This window comes from Lissotriton vulgaris, chromosome 2_1, assembly GCF_964263255.1.
Source record: "Lissotriton vulgaris chromosome 2_1, aLisVul1.2, whole genome shotgun sequence".
In the NCBI taxonomy this organism is placed as follows: domain Eukaryota; kingdom Metazoa; phylum Chordata; class Amphibia; order Caudata; family Salamandridae; genus Lissotriton; species Lissotriton vulgaris.
Window position 1 is genome coordinate 268,814,841 of NC_141687.1, and position 19,111 is coordinate 268,833,951.

General features: G+C 43.7%; 1 protein-coding gene across 2 annotated transcripts in view; it reads right to left on the reverse strand.

Moving 5' to 3' along the window:
• Window positions 1-485: 485 nt before the first annotated feature.
• Window positions 486-19,111, reverse strand: part of USP32 (ubiquitin specific peptidase 32) — a 1,504,025-nt gene continuing 1,485,399 nt past the window's right edge. For both annotated transcript variants that reach the window (XM_086954917.1, XM_086954918.1), the window contains exon 34: window positions 486-3,349. In XM_086954917.1, coding sequence (XP_086811043.1) covers window positions 3,176-3,349 — 174 coding nt within the window. In that variant the 3' untranslated portion in view covers window positions 486-3,175. The remainder of the gene's footprint in view (window positions 3,350-19,111) is intronic.

Below are 19,111 nucleotides of genomic sequence, written 5' to 3' on the forward strand. Positions count from 1 at the left end.
TTTATAAAGAATAATATTGTACTTCTCTACAGAACCAACTGTTCTCCATACTAATTGGTGGGAAAGGGGTGGAAACACCACAAAACTGGTGGGCTTTAAATAGGAGGTCCTCCGAGGAAAAAAATGTGTCCTCCACGTTACAAGTGCAAATGCACTTGAACTGCATAATTAAATGTGTGTAAGTAAAGTATATGCATGGGAACAATATGGAATATGCATGGAGGTACAGAAGTAATTCTGTGAAAGTGTGATAGTAACAGATTCCCAGGTGTAGTCCTAGAATTTTTTTTAAAGTCCACACCAGTCAGGAATTTCCTACTAGCCTAGGCATAAACCTTTGGGAGTACATTTTGTGAATAGGGTGTGTTTAGTGACAGGTTCTGTCTCGGTCAGCACATTCGATACAGGTAACGACTATGACAGACTAATACTGGAAAGAAATACAACTTTGTAAAATAGTGCTATAAGAAGACTGCACACGTATATTGCATCCACAGTATTTAATTACTTTGAATAATAGTTACAGATAAACAAGGGCACTCCATATACAATTACCAATACTTTTTATACAATTCATTTTGCAATACATCAACACTATTTTATTTACACAGCATTCTGTACATAAAAATCTTTTAAGAGTCAGTGCATTGTCAATAGTTTTTCTATACAAGAATTTACAAAGTGAACGTAGTTAACAGTTAATTTAATAAATCTCCCATTTATAAATGAATTAATTTAATTGAAAAATAATAATTACAACCATCAAAAGAGACATGGAAGCTGAAAGAGAATTAGTAGATTGTGACAACTGAATAAATAAAAGGACTGACCAAACATTTCTTAATCTTTCATTTCATCACGGAGTTTGTCCACAGATGGACAAGACATGCTTGTTACGAGGAGCAGTTGCTACTAGCAGGATTTTCAGTATTAGGAACCCTACCACTTTATAGGGTATTCAGTACACTTGGTAATTTAGCAAGAAAACACAGAATACGGGGGCACTTTCAGTCAAATACAGTACTGGACTAAAACAATTAACATACAACTTTTTGGACACATTTTTGCTTCAATTTGTCCACAGCGATGCATAATACATATTTGCATTACAGTTTTGGCATTTCAGTAAAGAGCATTAAACAGTATTACAAAACTGATGGGTTGGACTAATGGTGCTACAAAATCATTGCTGTTTTTTAAAGATTACTTTTCTTAAAAACAAAATTGATGGGGAGAAACAGTGGTACCATTGTTTCAGCCTAAGCAGGAATATTAAATTCGCAAAGAACAAGGAAGAAATTAAGCATTTCCTCACTTAAATGTTACATTAAAGAAAATGTGTATTGGATCCGTTATTAAAATAAAAGTTTCTGCAGATTACCAACTTTAATATTCCAACCCTGCACTTTAATTAGTATCACAATTCGGAAATAAAAAATTATAGGTTTGCCCCCATTTAATAAAGACTGTTAAAACATTCATAAAACATTCAAAGCAATGGAGAACGATCGCAATGAGAAAAAGACAAACATAACCACTAATAGTATTTTCCCTTTCCAAAACAATCTATCCCTTGAAATGAGTTATAAAATTCTGCTTGTCTTTTATCACATTTAACAGTAATCAAGCGTTTCACATTTGTTTTTAAATCTTACATCTGGGAAACCTTGACAACTATGCTAAAAATTTGTAATTGGAAACACATGACATTTATTCACTCCCAGGTCTTAAAACATTAAGTTTAAATTCTTGGAGTAAAACAAAACAAAATGATGTTGGTTATGAAACACATCCAGACACTCAAGTGCATTTATCTTGTTAACATTTCGGATGTCTTTTTGCAGCATGCAAATGGTGCAAAAGATGACATAGGCTGGATAAAATCAGAATTGTAAAGCCAGGCTGGTGGGAGGTCAAGCAAAATACTACCACAAAACCCACAATCATTGAAAAGATGCAGACTCATGATCTTAGTGCTGACCAAGGAGTGAATGCTTACATTCCACTGTGAGATTTGAAAGTAGGAGAATACAATTTAATGCATTAGAACCTGCAGGGAAGCAAAATAGAACTGTGACCAGAACTACAATGACTCTAGGAGAAGCCACTGCAGAGGGGAACCAATTCACAATGAAAGGCTACAAGTAACAGAGCTGCCAAGACGCCACCTTGTGCTCCAATACCTTCTCCACCTTTTATTGTTGCCTCACTGAGTCCTGAGGCTTACAATGTTGTTTATGTCTGTAGAGGGCAACTGTAAAATGGAGATATATTTGGGATTAATATCGCTGACAGGAAATGGGGTACAAATGATGTTATTTAGGCTTTACAATGACATAATGGAAACCATGGGAATACTATGTTGCTTCATTGAGAAAGGCGACAACTAGAGTTGCAATTCAAATCCATCCAGATAAAATGAATCCTGATGCAGACTAGAATAACTTGTCATATGCATTTTAAATGCCATTCACACGTGTTCAAAGCAATGCAAACAATGTAATAAAATCCCTAAATGAACATAAGCTACTGCGAAGGACAGCAAGTTTGGCCGTGCTTCACTACAAGTCCACACTCACTAAATCTTAAATATTGGGATTTCATAAGCAGACACCTTCTCCGCTCTTCCTTTGAGGAAAATTTGTGGAATAGTCTCTTTTCTCAGTTCCTGGGTGTTGGTTTGCATAATATCAATGTTTTTGTTCGATTAGGTTAAAAAAAACTGAATTTTTAAGTTTGGAGATACAGGAGGTAGCACATCATGTCATCAAACGACAACACTACAAAATATCTTCTATTTTAAGCAATCAGTCTTAGTATCTTCTTGAACCAATTTGGATCAAGCCACATCTACTTGGAATCGCCTTTGATTGGGCTGATAAAAGTAACTCATATTTGGTCCGGGTTGGTTTGTGACTCTATAAGTTGAAAAACAAGTATCAGTTTGCACAGAAGGTCTTACATTGCCGGTGGGTGCAGCATACAATAACAGAATTAAACGTTATAGTTGCAGACTGATTTCCAATAAGGATTTTCCATGTTTTCTTGTGCTTAAACGTCAAAGGATATTACCTTTACATTTGCAATTGCACTAAATTTTTGAAAATGTTTGTTCGAAGGCTTTTGCTTCCCCCATCCCCCCCGGACCCTCAGCTGTACATGGAAGAATGTTGGTTTACTGTATCACACAGTACTTTTTATAATCTGATTCAAAATCTTCATCCATGCTGCTTGTGTCCGCCATCTTTTTACCATCTATCTTTGGAAGAAATTGTGCATAGTCCACTTCCTGCTGCTCATAAAAAAGGATGTAGGCAGAGTCTGTGTCAATTTCCTCTGGATGGAGTTCCTTTGAAGCAAATGAGATATCTGTAAATTCCTGTGACAGTGCAATGCTTCTAAGCAGTTTGATAAGCTTAGCATTTTTAGGACTTTGCATTTAAACTGAAAAATGTGCTCAGAGGATTTATAATTGCCTTAACTCAATTTTACATGCAAATATATTTAACAATTCAATTTATTTTCCGGGAAAATAGATTGCTGGTCTTAGACTTGATCTGAGGTTCTCACAATGGAATATATTACAGTATTTATTTTCTCCCTCGTTAACATTTTTAACGTTCAAAAGTCAGTGAATTAATATAGATCTAACCACTGAAATTGACAGTTATAAAATGGTATAACAATACATCTTAATGAGCTAAGTATTCTCTTATTACCATGTACATATACCCCGAAGTTCAAATGGCAGTGAAATAATATACACTGAATCACAGCAGCCGACAGTGGAAGTTTACCTTAAAAATGTATAAAAATTAAACTTAACCAACAAGTTATTCTCTTATTACTACACACACAACTAGATAATGTCAAATACAGTAAGGTAAATATACTTGCATTTAACTACGGGTTTGTGGCTTGTTTTTCTGTAGATTCCCATGCTGTGGCTCACTGGTTAGAGCAGGCAGACCCTGAAGCAGAGGTCAGACCCGGGACCAGGGTTCAATTCCCGACGCGGCAGGGTCTTGAGCTCAAATGTCCATGGACTCGATAATTCTCGCTTCGGTGCCTGACCTAATCATGGGTTCACACTCTGCAACTCTGGGCATTAAGCTTGCTTAATCTCCACAACGGCCCCCCCGCGGCGGGATGCCTGGCTTTCACCTTGGGGATGCCCTGTAGGGGCTATCTCACAGGGAAAAGCCAGGACGGGTTCCCAAGGCAAGCGCGGAGATACCCCTTTGGGGGTCGATTCAGGCGCTATATAAGAAACATAATAATAATAATAATAATAATAATGCTGTGAACTAGGTCGCTATCCAATTTTGGGTTCAGAATACTCCAACTGCTTTCTCTTTAAAAGCTTGTTTTGGTTTTGAAGAGGTGTCCGTTCTCTTGTTCTTACATTGCCTGAAACCCACAACGCACCAGGACAAAGACTCAAGCATATAAATAACTTTATATGTTTTTGGACCAGGCATCTGCCTCTTTGCAGCCCTAAAGGAGGTGGGCAGGTCACATGTGAATCTATAACACAACAAGAGGCAAACTGATTGTTACAGTTGGGTAAATTAATCCGTTATCAGCTTGTGTGTTATAAATACATATGATGTGAATAGATTGCAAATGTGTACCTTCTCTCTCCAAAGTGGTGGCTGTTGAAAAGCAGCAGAGGATAAGGCAAAGTCTTTAAAACTGTCTGACCAACGTATGGCTCTTTTATACCATAAGCATCCAACTAACAGTGTCTTATGAATATGCTAACTACTTTACATATTGATGCCTTACAAATATTAGCAAACAAATGCTCCCTAAAAATGCCATTTGCCATTGTGCCCTCTTGCTGCCAGTGGAGTGCGCATATGACATACCATGAAATGCTGATTTGGATCAGTATCCGGGCCCTGGCCACAGGGAAGACTCCTTGGCCTGATGGATTACAGACAGAATTTTACAAAACCTTTGCCACTGTGCTAGTGCCACAGCTAAAACTACTATATGAAGAATCACTAAGGTCTTCCACCCTTTCAGCATCGCAGTGTGAGCCTTACTCATCTCCCTTCCTAAGCATGACAGGGAATAGACAGAACTAGGTCTTATAGACCACTTGTATTACTTAATACTGATTGCAAAATCTTGGCAAGAATTTTGGCAGTACGCCTGGCACCACAGGTATCAGCACTGGTACACCCAGATCAAAATGGATTAGTGCCTGCATGTAACACCTGCTTAAATATATGGCGACTCTTCCAAATCCAGGCATATGCACCACAGTCCTGGAATTGATCCAGATGTCTGACTCGTTGAAATGGGCATTTTTATTTACGATACTCTACCAATATGGTTTTGGGGAATGCTTCATGCAACTGGTGCAACGGTTATATATGCAGCCTCTCATTAGGGTACGCACTGGGCAGCTAATATCTGAATCCATACTGATTGGTTGAGGAACCCGACAGGAAATCCGCCTATCGCCCCTGCTATATTCACTGGTGATCGAACCGCTAGCTGCAGCTCGCAGAACAGGAACACACTAGGGCATACTGTAGGCAGATGGCCTGCATGTAGTCTCTCTATATGCAGAGGATCTGCTTTTATATCTCAGGGCTGTGCACAATGTGCATTTGCTGAAACGCTACATTATTTTGCGAGGTTATCAGGACTTAAGGTGAACTGGAGATAGTCTTGTCTATTTCCCTTCACTCCAAACATCCAGGATACAGCTTTAGTCTGTAACGAGGTAGCAGAACCCTGGCAGCTGACCACGTTTTGATACCTGGGTATCCGCATAGATCACTCCACTAATGATTAACTTGGGGTCAAGCTCACGTGGGCGACATCCTCCATCACGAAGAACTACCACGACAGGAGCAGAACTTGCATCTTGGCATGCGGCTGGGCTGCATACACTATGTGACTTGTATGGAGATGGTGTCTTGTTAACTTATGAAGCACTAACAAGCGGCACAGATCTATCCCTGGGTCAGTGTTTACTGTACAATTCAATGTTAGCCACGTTGACACAAGCTTGGTTGACTTCACAAGCGAACCACAATCCCATTTAGTGGTACAATAGTTATAAGTCATGGGGACAGGTAGCCATAGAGTACACTGGCTAATAGCATTGCAACTGACACATAGACAACTCTGCTCGTCTCATTACACGCCATGTGGGAGGAAGGCTGTGGTTGTCCCTGGGCAGACAAGGAATGGACATCAGTACTAGCAGGGAACACACACATTCCACGAAACACGAAATTTTGACTCGTACAGTTCTACATCACACATGGGGCATATTTAACACCTGCCAAAATAAACCAATATTTTCAACAGACAGATTTAGTTTGCTCTCAGTGTGTTGAGGTTGGAGTAGATCTCCTTCACATGCTATGGCACTGCACTAAAAACCATGAATATTGGCAGGGTGTTACATCCTGCTTGTTCACATGTACAACACGCCCAGCGTTACACACATAGGAGGAGAGCGTGTTGGGACTGTTTCCTAGGCCTAATAAAACAAAGTTACTGCAAGATATATCGATCCGGGGCTTATAACCGCCAAGCAACTTATTACCCACAGGTGGAAGAACCCAAACACACCTTTAACTAAGGTCTGTAAGCAATCTCTTCTAGTGTAGGCACAGGCAGAGAGTGAAGCACTACATAGGGAGGACACATTGGGGCTATGGCAACACCCAGGGGGATGCCATACTTTTAGAATTTTAACTCACAACACAAACCCCTGAGGAAGACGCACATGCCTGAGACAAAGGACACAATTACAGGGACACATATACAATCTGTCAAATACATAAACACCAGGAGACAGCATTACAGTAGCATAAGCGGAGTGGGTGTAGCTGCAAGGCGTCACTTGCATAGTCATGACCGAAAAGTGAAAGCATGGGTCCCGGGTGGTGAAGGAGGGAACGTGGCAAGTCTGTAGCTTGTAACCACTATAGCCACAAACTGAGCACAGTAGCAGAGTTTAAGATTTGTTCTTTTTATGGACTGTTAAGAATCCAGTACTCTGTATTGAACCAAGTTGCTATCATTGGGTACTACACCACCTATTTCTGAAAAGCAGTAATGAACTAGGTACCAGCGATCTTGGCTCTATGTCGCGTAGGTCATTGATCACTTCTCATGAAGGAAATATATATACTGCCATAATGAAACAGATGACTGTTAATTCTCTGTATTGTTATGAGATCTGTCAATGTGTGAGAATAAAAATAAAAATGCAAATAAAGAGTAAAAAAAAAGAAATGCTAATTTGATCTTCCATAAAAAACCTGATTGACTAATAATTCTTGTAGCAATACCTACTTATGAAATAGCATTGCCTGGGTGAGACTGTGCAAATGTTACAATCAGTTGTGGCCAGCATGATTCGCGTGTGGGTGGGGCACAGGAGGGAGGAGTTTATTTAATAAAACTTTAAAAAAATAAGACGTACTTTCGCCTTCCGGTCCCGCGTTGCGTCTTCTGCTCTCTCTCTCTGCTCACAGAAAGCAGAAGCAGGCAGCCTCCCTCTCCTCACCTAAGCCAATCACAACGCTGCAATGACATGTTGTGATTGGCTTAGGTGAGGAGAGGGAGGCTGCCTGCTGTTTGGTCGGCCCTGGGGCCGACTAAACAGTCAGCGCCCATAACATTTGGCTAGCCACTCCTCCCTGATCTGCCCACTCCCAACCAAACCCTTCTTCTGCTTTCTCGCAGAGCGTGAAGCAGAACCATAAAATGGAATTCATACCATTTTATGTTTCTGCTTCTCGCACTGCGAGAAAGCTGTGGGGCGACGCTCCTCCGCCCTTGTGGAGGAGTCACCCCTGGTTACAATGTAGTTGGTAAAATCAATGTAGTGTATATAGAGATTGCTGTGCTCTTGTTTGAAGACTGGCAATTCAACAAACTGACTAATGTGGGAAGGGGGTCCAACTTTTAGTATAAACTGTGTGTTTTTCCACAAAACAACTGTCTTTACATACCAGTATATATGGTTCTTCCACTGAAAGTATACAACTCACTGACTGCATAATCAAGTTACCATGACCAAGAAAACCACTTGTTCATGAGTTGTCTGAAAGGAGGCCCTCATAAGTGGAGTAAGAACAATGTTTACGTCCCACCTAGGTGTTGTAGTACTCTTGGTGGGATACCCATCTTAATCTATCAAGGCTCTTATGACAAGGATCCCAAAATGGATGCATATCGTCTGTTTAGTAGTTAAACTGTGCAAGCTACAAATGTACCTGTATAAATAAGTAACATAACATACCGTGCCTTTGTAAAGCATACGTTCACCCAGAAAGGGATATTGGCAGTGAATTCCAGATGTTTATTACTACCCAACTCAGTGGTAATCATTTTATTGACCTCAGAAGGATGAAAGGCTGAGTGTACCCACCAGGATTTGAACCTATGTTAATGAGGTCAACCACAGGCCCCTAGAGTAGACGCATCAGTCTTTTAAGCCACCATAAACGGCTAGGTGAGGTAAACCAGACATCTGTAAGATTAATGAATATGTTACATACCTTCGCTAACGCCTTATATATAAGAGACTAGATCTAGCTGCAGATTCCTTACCGTAGAAATTTCCCTAGGTGCCAGACTGGATCCGGAATTTTTCTACATCAGTACCTCTGCCCGTGGGTAGAGGGTGCAGGGCGACTGTACAACCGTGTCAATCAGATGAGACGTCGTCAGATAACATAAAAGCCCTTCCCTGATATGCTGATGTCAGTTTCTTTCACAACAACTTTCCACGCTGAAACGCAGAGCCACGTATAGAAACTGTTATGGAAACAGTGTGCCCCAAAAAAGTTCTCTTTTTAAAAAACGCTTGTATGAAGAACGACTGGAAGTTTGAATTGTCTTTCATATTCTCCCCTCTTTTCTACATCAGTAGCTTTGCACGTGGGTAGAGGGTGCAGGGCGACGGTACAACGTCACCCATCAGATGCAACGTTGTCAGAAAACATAAAAGCCCTTCCCTGATATGCTGATGTCAGTTTCTTTCACAACAACATTTCCACACTAAATCGAAAAGCCACGTTATGGAAACAGTGTGCCCAAAAATAGTTCTCTTTTTGAAAAACGCTTATATGAAGAACGACTGGAAGTCTGAATTGCCCTTCATATTCTCCCTTCTGTATATTTTTTTTTTATCGAAAGGCACAAGGGTGCAAAGAAAGGAAGAATTAGTTCGCAGAGTGAAGAGGATGGGTGGGTCAGTAAGGAATCTGCGGCTAGACCTAGTCTCTATCAGATAAGGGTTACCGAAGGTAAGTAACTGATTCATCTGATAGAGATGTCTAGCCGCAAATTACTTACTTTAGAATAGATACCCAAGCAATACCATTCCTGGAGGGTCTGCAAACCGATTTCAAGAAGGATCCCCAACTAGCCCATTCGACAGCATAAGTAATTAAAGAAGAATTCCCACCAGGCAACTCGGGAAGAACCCCGTATGGAACCGAATCTGCACCCGTGCCACAACATCGGAAAGGACACCATGAGATAAGAATAAGAAGAGTGGGAGAACACTTCATAGAAACGTAGTACTACAACACCTCCTGGAATGTCAACTGGTCCAAGAAACTGCGGTGAGAGGCTAAGGACAACAGCTAAAACTATTGGGCTACAGTTCTGAGGCATAGAAGAAGGCAATGCAGAGGGCAGAGGGCAACAGCCCTTATTGCACCCCATGTGACAAATGTTACACTCACCACAAGTTTAAAAACCTATAGGTGTCTGCTTTGGGACTGTTTGTAGCTGGAGGTTTTTGAACACTAATTGAGACACATTTAATTTTTTCACGTACACAGTTTGGGTGGGGTGGTACAGACCTTTATGTGGATGAAATGATTGGTTAAAAGTCACTCACAACTTTGATTGATTGGATGATATGGGGCATGTGCACAGTACGGATTTTCTGGGAATCACAATCTTTTTATATATATATATCCACTTTACTCTTTTTGCATGCTGGCTTTCATAGCATTTACGGTACATTTTTGTCATAATTGTGGATCGCAATTTTCGACATTCTGGTCGTGTTTTTATCCGTGTTTTTTCTGTAGTTTCTAGTGGAGGACGTTGGACATTGGTAGTGGTCATGTTGATTTTTTACCTGGCTGCCATCATAACTTTGGCCTTATTTGGTAAGAGCCCCTAGATACTCTGAGTATAATGAGAGTGCAGCACAGCTAAGGTGTTATCTTCTGCTCATTGAACTTGTTACTTGCCTTCGGTAACTCTGTATCTGGTAGAGACACAGTCTAGCCGCAGATTCCTTAACTTAGAATGTCCCCAGGTGTCAGACTGGATCTGGAAAATTGTGAGCAGCTGCACCTCTGCTCTCCAGGGGGCGGCATCGCGTGGCTCCATCCTGACGTCGTCCACCTATATGACGTCAATGGAGCCATATAAGTCCCTCCTGGCACACCGACTTCTGTTTTCTACTGTAAAACTTTTAAAGAATCTTCTAGAAGCGAAAAACCATGCCTTCCTAGGGAGCAAAAAGAGTATGGGAATTGAATACCATGACAAACTTCAGGCATTCTGCAACTACAGGATGTAACTGCAAGGGAAACAAGACTGGAACAACATGACTCATGGTAAGCAACCACATTTTAGCATTTACACATGCAAAGGCACCACAATCCGTCAGAGGACGGTACGAGACCTCCCTTGTCCAGACAGGGATGAAAGGAGACACAGAACCAGAAAGGGCAGTGCATAATGGAGGAAAGTTTTGAAACTTCAGCAAAAAGAAGTGAAACTGAGCAACGGATCCCATGGATCCGTTGCTCAGTTTCACAACGCAAGAGACAGAGTCCCAGAAAAAGGGACAAGATAGCATGACAGCGTCAGGGCATACCCACTGAACATACACCGCAATGGATGCCAAAAAGTGAAATGTGAGGGGACAGATGTCACAATGCAGAGATATACAGAGTCATAACTACCAGGAGATACAGGTATGTAGATGATAGGATACACACAAGGAGACAGAGTGTACCGTGAGATCTACTCCCTACCAATGCAAAAGCCCAAGGAATTGGAGCATCAACAGCACACATGCAGCAGCAAAGAGAGGCGGTGCATCACCAGGTAGTCAACCAGCCCGGCAAAGAGAAACCGGCAAAAGCCAGCGACACAAAGAGTGCTCTTTCCCATATGAGAGAGAGAGTGAGAGACAGAGAGAGAAAGAGTATGGGGATAAAACCCCCAATACTAGGGCAAGGAAAAACCTGGTATGCGAACTCTTACGCTGTGTGTATAACTCATGACATATATACATAGGACAAAGATGTATATATGAACAAATGAAGGAGAAATGAAAAACAAGGGGGAACTCGAAGAGCAGCCCTAGACAAAGGGACGTTGGTACGTTGAGCACTCCAGCCAGGTGATTTGCTACTACGCAAAGTCTTGTGCTGAGGAAAAGAGTTGTAGAGCTTCTCTGCAGAGAAGAGATGACTCTACTCCCCTGAATGGTGATATACCACACTGCAGTCATGTTGTCCATAAAAAATCTGAACCGATTGCTCACAAAGGGAAGTGAAAAAGGCTTTGAGAAATAGAAAAATGATACCCAGTTCCAACAGATTGATGTGCAAGGGCTGTTCTTCTGGTGAAGAGAGGCCTCTGATCTCCAGTTCCTCCAGATGAGCTCCACACCCTAGGGTGAAAGCATCTGTGATGGATGTTGCCACTGAGGGAGGATGGTCTAACAGTTTTCCCTTAGCAAGGTTGCTGTCCACCTTCCACCATTGAAGGTCCGCTGCAGTGTTTTCAGAAATCCTGATGGAGACGTGAAGAGCTCCACTGTTCAGGAATCAGTGTGTGCGGTGACACCAAAGGAGGGCACTCATGTGCCGGCATTGCTGAGTAACAACAGTATGCAGGACGCTAGCAGGCATAGGACCTTCACTACTACAATAACTGCTACATCCTGAAACATTGGAATCACAGCCTGAATGTCATGAATCCTCTGAGAAGGTGGGTAGGCTTGATTCACACTAGCGTCCAGAATTGCCCCTACGAATAGGGTGCATTAACCCCTTGTATGCTGGTGACGAACACCAGCCGTCACGCTCCGCGGTGCTCGTGTGCTGACGACGGCTGGGGTTCGTCACGGCCCCGCCCTGTTCGTTTGTTTACCGCACAGCGGTGGAAACGGGCCAGCAGCGAAGGGGTTAAAATGGGCACTAGCCGAGATTGTGGGTTGTTGTCTATGTTACAGACTTCTAGCGACCAGACAGCACTTGTGCAACTTTATTGACTGTAGTGACAGCAACATGCCTTCCAAACAATGATTTCCCATCAAGGGCATGTTTAGAATCCAACAATGAACTTCAGGTCAAACTAAGTGGAGCACAGCTAGCCTTGTCGTAGCACAACTGCTCTCGCTTGTTGCTTGAACCAGATTGATGCCACATCCACTCGTGAGTCTAAAATAATACAAGATGCTGTTTCACATCGCCTTGTGACTGTCATTCCACATATAGTCAATTATTGGAATGGCTCCATGACTGCTCCATTAGGATTGTCTCTGGAGGAATAATTTTGACAGTCTTTACCAATTTTCTGGCCAGAAAATCCTCAATTGACGAAAGTATCACCAACAATTCTATTGACCTTTACAGTTATCAAGAAAGCACTTTTCGACTGATTCTCTGTTGATGGTGCTGTCAACTGAATCTTCCTTGAGGAGATCGAAGCCTATTGAGGAGATTTCATTGGCAAGCTTGATCACTATTTTGCTGAATGATTATAAAATGCAAATGCTCAACATTGGTGTCAATGCTAACAACGGTTTCATTTACGGAGCGGTTGTCTGTAATGTTAACGACAGTGACAGAAGCAGAAACCTTTTTCCAAAATCATAGAAGGTGCAAACTTTGGTTTATAGGTAGAAGGCTTTACAATACACACATCAGAAGATGGAGTTGTACCTGCGGTGGATTTCAAATTATACTTTCTTTGACTCTTAAGGAGGTAGCTCTTTAGAGGTTTATGGTTTTTCCTCTGTAGATGATTTGTCAATTTTTTAGCTTTGAATGGTTCCTTTTGGTAGCTTTTTACGACTGGAAAGTTACGTCTTCAGACAGTTCTTCCTCTAAAACATTCTTTGCCTTTTAGAGCCACAGTAAGAGCCTACCTTATCTCTGGGCTTTGTGGTGAAGATAATAAAAGTTCTTGTTATGGGGATCCTGATAATAGAGTCTTAATTTACCAAAAAATCCACAAGATCTGAAAGAACAAGTTAGTTACCTTCAGTAAAACCTTATCTGGTAGGGATTATCAAACTACAGATTCCTCACCTTGTGAATATTTCCAGGCATCAGACTGAATCCGGAGCTTTTGTACAGCAATTCTCTCACGTGCCGACAGAAGGCGTCATCGTTTTACCTCCTGGTGCTCCATCCCATGCAGGTCTGACGTCATGATTAGTGTAGCTTGAGTGGGACATCACTTGGTGTATGAGAGGCCCCGTCACTGGATGGGCTTCCACAGAGGACTTCAACACCCAGAAAGCAGCTGCCTGGGAGGAGTACTGTGATGTGTCCAGCAGTCCGCAATGGCGGAGGAGGGGCAAGCGGTCACCTGACAGGAAGTGGTCACAGCAGTCATCTATTTTAACTGACCACCCAAAGAAAAGAATAGCCAGAGAAACGTGCACTGATGAAGCTGAATTGAAAAGCAGAAACGCGTCTGCCAAGCGTTTCTTTGGACTCTGCACACGGAGCGAGAGAGAAATCAATAAAGCCCTTTTTAATCTACCCCGGCGCTGTGTCGCACTCTGTTCGTACCTGAAGAGAGCCTGGTTGTTGTGTTATGCCAGTCTGGAGGCACTGGCCAGCGACCCGCCTTCCCGTTCAGGAGCTACGCGGGACACCTGCAAAGTTGGTTCGGAGCACTGCCCGCAACGAGTCGCCCCCCCCAGTGCTACACGTCTCCACAAGGAGGTGTGTCCAGCAGTCCGCAATGGCGGAGGAGGGGCAAGCGGTCACCTGACAGGAAGTGGTTACAGCAGTCGTCTATTTTAACTGACCCCCCAAAGAAAAGAATAGCCAGAGAAACGGGCACTGATGAAGCTGAATTGAAAAGGAGAAACGCGTCTGCCAAGCGTTTATTTGGACTCTGCACACGGAGCGAGAGAGAAATCAATAAAGCCCTTTTTAATCTACCCCAGAGCTGTGTCGCACTCTGTTCGTACCTGAAGAGAGCCTGGTTGTTAGGGTCGCAGGGATTCTGCTCCTACACAGAACTGTGCATAGAGACTTGGAACCTCAGTGAATTAGGGGGTGCCAAAACTCTACTTAGTATCCAAAATCCCCTACCAGACTAGCAATCAGTGTCTCAATGATTAGACAACCCAGAACATGAACTTAGAACACCTTAAGTGCGGACGCGAGCAGCGGACGCTCGGACTAGCGCCGGAGTTTCGCCAGAGTTAAGCCCGTCTGTGCCCGTCCGGGCCCAACCGGGTCCGGGGCCAGTGGCTATGCCCGATGCGAGTCCCCAGCAGTTCATCACGATCAGGTATACAAAGGATGAGCTCCTATCCTACCGAACACCGAAATACGACAAATGCTGCTATGTTGCCAAAGACGGAAAGCGCTTTAGGAGATGTAGAGTTTGCCACCTGAATGTAGAAGAAGCCATCCCCACTACCTTGTGTCGGCTTGCCCTGCTTAACTGCAGATCACTCCCCTGCCACGCTACAGAGATTAAATCCCTACTACTGGACCACAAGGTTGATGCCTTGTTTCTCACTGAGACTTGGCTATCTGACACCTCGGGTCCGCATGCGGTGATAGCGCTGGCGCCGGGATATCTGATCTACCATCTTGACAGAGGCACAGGGAGAGGGGGGGGGGTCTGGCCATTTTATACAGGGAGTCACTGAGTTGTAAGGCACGTGAGGCAGGGGTCAAGGACTGTGAGAGCTGCCAATTCTCGCTTCAATTTACCCCTACCTACAAGTTGACAGGCCTCCTAGTCTACCGGCCCCCTGGAAACATGGGTGATTTTACATCGTCACTAATGGAAACTACTACTCTGTTGGCTGCGGCCGCATCCAACTTCATCTTGCTAGGAGATCTCAATTGCCATTTCGATGAAGAAATTGACCCTAGGGCTACTAATTTGTTGAGCGAGCTGAGCGCCCTGCAAATGAAACTGATAAATACTGGGGCCACCCATGTCAAAGGTCATCTTCTTGACCCCATCTTTTCGAACATGACGGGTATATCCGCTATGCCTCCCCTCGCTCTTCCTTGGTCCGACCACTCACTGATCATGGCTAACTGGGAGATTAAGTGTGATGTCACGCTCCCACTCAGGGAATTTAGAATAGATAGGGCATGGTCAAGGCTCCCGGTAGACACTTGGAATGCCCGTCTGGAGGACACTCAGCCTGAGAAGGGCTGTGACCCGGTGACTGCAGATGCTATAGTGAGGAACTGGTTGACCAATGCACTGGACCATGTGCTTCCCCTCAAGAAGATGCTTATTAGGGACAAGAGAATGGGTTCAGCCCCTTGGTATACCCCAGAGCTCAGAACCCTGAGACAGAACTGCAAACGCGCGGAGAGATTATGGAGAAGGTGCCCGGAGATAGATAGCAGGGAAAAATACCGCATGGAACTTAGAATATACAAACGTGCTATACGTACTGCTAAGGCCTCCTTCTATGGGGAGAGAGTAAACCACGCTGCGTCCTCATCCAGGGAAGCCTTCCTAGTGATGAAGGAGCTTCTTAAACCACCTGAGCCTACTCCTGTCTATGATAGACCACAGGAAAAATGTCTGGAATTAGCCACCTACTTAAACAACAAAATCAACATTATTATTAGTTCTCTCCCCTCGGTCTTGGGAACGCCCCCTTCTGAGGACTTCCGCATGTCGGAAAATCGACTGACGTCATTTGGCCCTGTATCTACAGGTGAAGTACTGAAGGTCCTCGGGAGCATGAAAAGTGGCTCACCTCGGGACCCTGTCCCGATGCGGTACCTTAAGCAGGCCGCCCTGGCGATAGGAGAGCCCCTGACCGATCTGATCAATCTCTCGTTCACTCAGGGGACAGTGCCGCCTGACTGGAAAAGTGCGGTTGTCAAAGCGCTTCTGAAGAAGCCGGGCTTGGACCCGCAGAACTTGGCCAATTTCAGGCCCATCTCCTTACTACCAGGAGTGAGTAAGATTGCCGAGAGGCTGGCGAACCACCGGTTATCAAACTTTCTTGAGGAGAATGGCCGGTTGAGGGACTCCCAGACGGGATTTCGACCAGGCCATGGTACGGACACGGCTCTGCTAGCAGTGGTAGAGGAGGCCAGAAACACTTTGGATGCAGGGGGATCAGTGGCAGTGATCCTCCTGGACCTCAGTGCGGCCTTCGATACCGTCAACCATGGGGTGCTGATACAACGTCTAGCTGAGTCGGGTGTCACAGGAGTGGCCCTGGAATGGTTGGCCTCCTTTTTGGAGGGGCGTACCTTCGAGGTTTGGGAAGGAAATGCAAAATCCCCTCCCCTCCCACTCCACTGCGGGGTGCCACAGGGCTCATCCCTTAGCCCCACGTTATTTAACGTGTATATGGCACCCCTGGAGGGTGTGGTGTCTCCGTTTGGCTTTAAGACCATAAGCTACGCGGATGACACCCAGCTAGTGGTGAGTCTTACACAGCTGAAGAAACAGCCTGAGACACTCCATGCATGCTTGAGAGATGTGTTTGATTGGATGTCCAGGTCATCGCTCAAACTGAATGGATCAAAAACTGAGCTGATGATCTTGGGCCATTCAAGTTTTGCCCTCTCGCCAAGCAGCTGGCCCAATTGCATGGGCACCCCGCCCGACCCAAAAAAGGAGATCAAGAGCCTGGGGGTCTGGCTGGAGCCGGACTTGTCCTTTAGGACACACGCCAAGAAGATCACAGGCGTTTGTTATGGAATGCTCTGGTCGGCCCGTAAGGTTCTCCCCCTGTTACCAGAACTCTCCCGGAAGCTGTTAGTCCAAGGATTAATCATCTCACGCCTGGACTACAGTAACGCGCTCTTTCTTGGAGCACCAGAGTCAACGTTTAAGATCCTGCAACAAGTGCAGAACGCAGCAGCAAGGCTGCTGCGGAATGTTCCAGCCAGGCAGTCAGCCAGGCCTGCTTTAAAAGCACTCCATTGGCTCCCTGTTAAAGAGAGAGTTACCTTTAAGGCCCTGTGCATCGCCCACAAGAGCATACAGGGGAAAGGACCAGCTATTCTGAAGGACATGATTCGCCCCTATAAGTCTACAAGAGCCTTACGCTCTGACAATAAACATTTCCTTCAGACTAAGAGAATCAGGAGAGCCCGCTCAGGGGGCAGGAGTTTCTCTAGCCATACAGCGCTCGCCTGGAACTCCCTCCCATTCTCGCTGCGGTCCGAACCAAACCTTCTCAGATTCCGGAAACATCTGAAAACGTATCTTTTCCCAGAATAACTGTAGCTCCTCTGTTTTCTATTAGTAGCCTGCTCTTGGATTCTATAAGCGCTGGGATGCCCCATGGTAACCGTGCGCGGTACAAAATTCAATAATAATAATTATAATTAAGTAACATGGAACACATGAATACTCTTTCGTTATACTATCATACTAGTCCAAAACTAGGAGTGAATGAAGACATGTGCAAGTTTGAAATATTCATTTCTAATACTGTGTTCTTAGGCGCAGTATATTAGCTAATATAAGCAAAGATATTATAAGCAACAAGGTTATCAGCATAGTTACTATTCCATTGAATACAAAGGGAGAAAGCATGTTAAAATGCTAAAGGGAAGAAGGCTAAATAGCACCTCAGTCTTACCCTCCCTTGCTAATATATTATATTATATCTACAGAAGGTCTCTTTGGGTTTCAGAAGGGCGGCCCCATACCTCTGGTCTTAGTAGAAAAGGATTACATCATCTTCTACACCAGTTCTCTGCATGTGAATGTTCATCAAGTGTGTTTGCATGCTCTGCGCAGTGCATTATTAAACGTGCCAAAACCAGAGTTGGCCACAGCTGCATATGTGTTATGTCTAGGACGTGCGCTGATCAGACCGAACAAAAACCAATGTGTTGAAATAACATTGAAGGCCTCGGCACTCACTGTTCAGACATAGCTTACCAAGCAAAGCTGATACCATAGGAAAACATATTATTCTCTTGTGAAGAAAAATATTCTGCTAGACTCTAAACATTTATAATAATATGTGCCGTGTGCAAAAGCAGCAGAAAGGAAAGATGGCATTTGAACTTATGATAAGCTTATGCTAACTTAACACTGTGCGTAGGCAAAGCCCATCTCCATGACACCCTGCCTTGATCCGAGCACAGATAAGATAAGATAAGGGGCACATTTTTGGAAAGCAGAGTTCAGAACAATAGTCAGAACAACTCTCAAATTTGCACACGGAGTAAACATTTTTGGGGAACAAAAACCTTATAGTCCGTTAAAAGTTCAACTCTAAAAAATGTAGCCATTGGACGTAGTGAAGTCAATAGATCTGGGCTGAGAAACAAAAAAAACAAAAAAAAAAACAAAAAACAAAAAAAAAAAAAAATCGATAAAAAAGTAAAAAATATCCGATGTCCAATAATTGACGTCGGTCATGGAAGACACATCTCATTCTAACAATGAATATGCAAAATATGCAGCAACAGCCTCCAACAGAAAGTCACTGTTCCCATCTGAAAATAATTTGGCCATCCAATTTAACAAAGGGAAAGAACATACATGTTCCTCAATTACCGGAGCTTCTAGCACTATCAGAGGACAACTCAGTTGGTTTTCAATGAAGCAGTGTGCCAAGAAATCTTGTGCCGCTGCGAACACATTCCAACGACCCAGAACTCCATGCATCGCCGCAAAGGCCATAATCCCTCCGCCAGAACAAAGCAATGCATGAGCAACTAAGGGGCTCATAAATTGATCATAATCTGCATCGGGATATACCGTATTGTAGAGACAGAAATCCAGGGCCCTGTCGAAATCGCAACTTAGGCAATGAAAGACAGGCTGGACGCATGTAAAATAGGAAAATCGAAACGATAATCCATAAGCCGCACTCAAAGTAGCA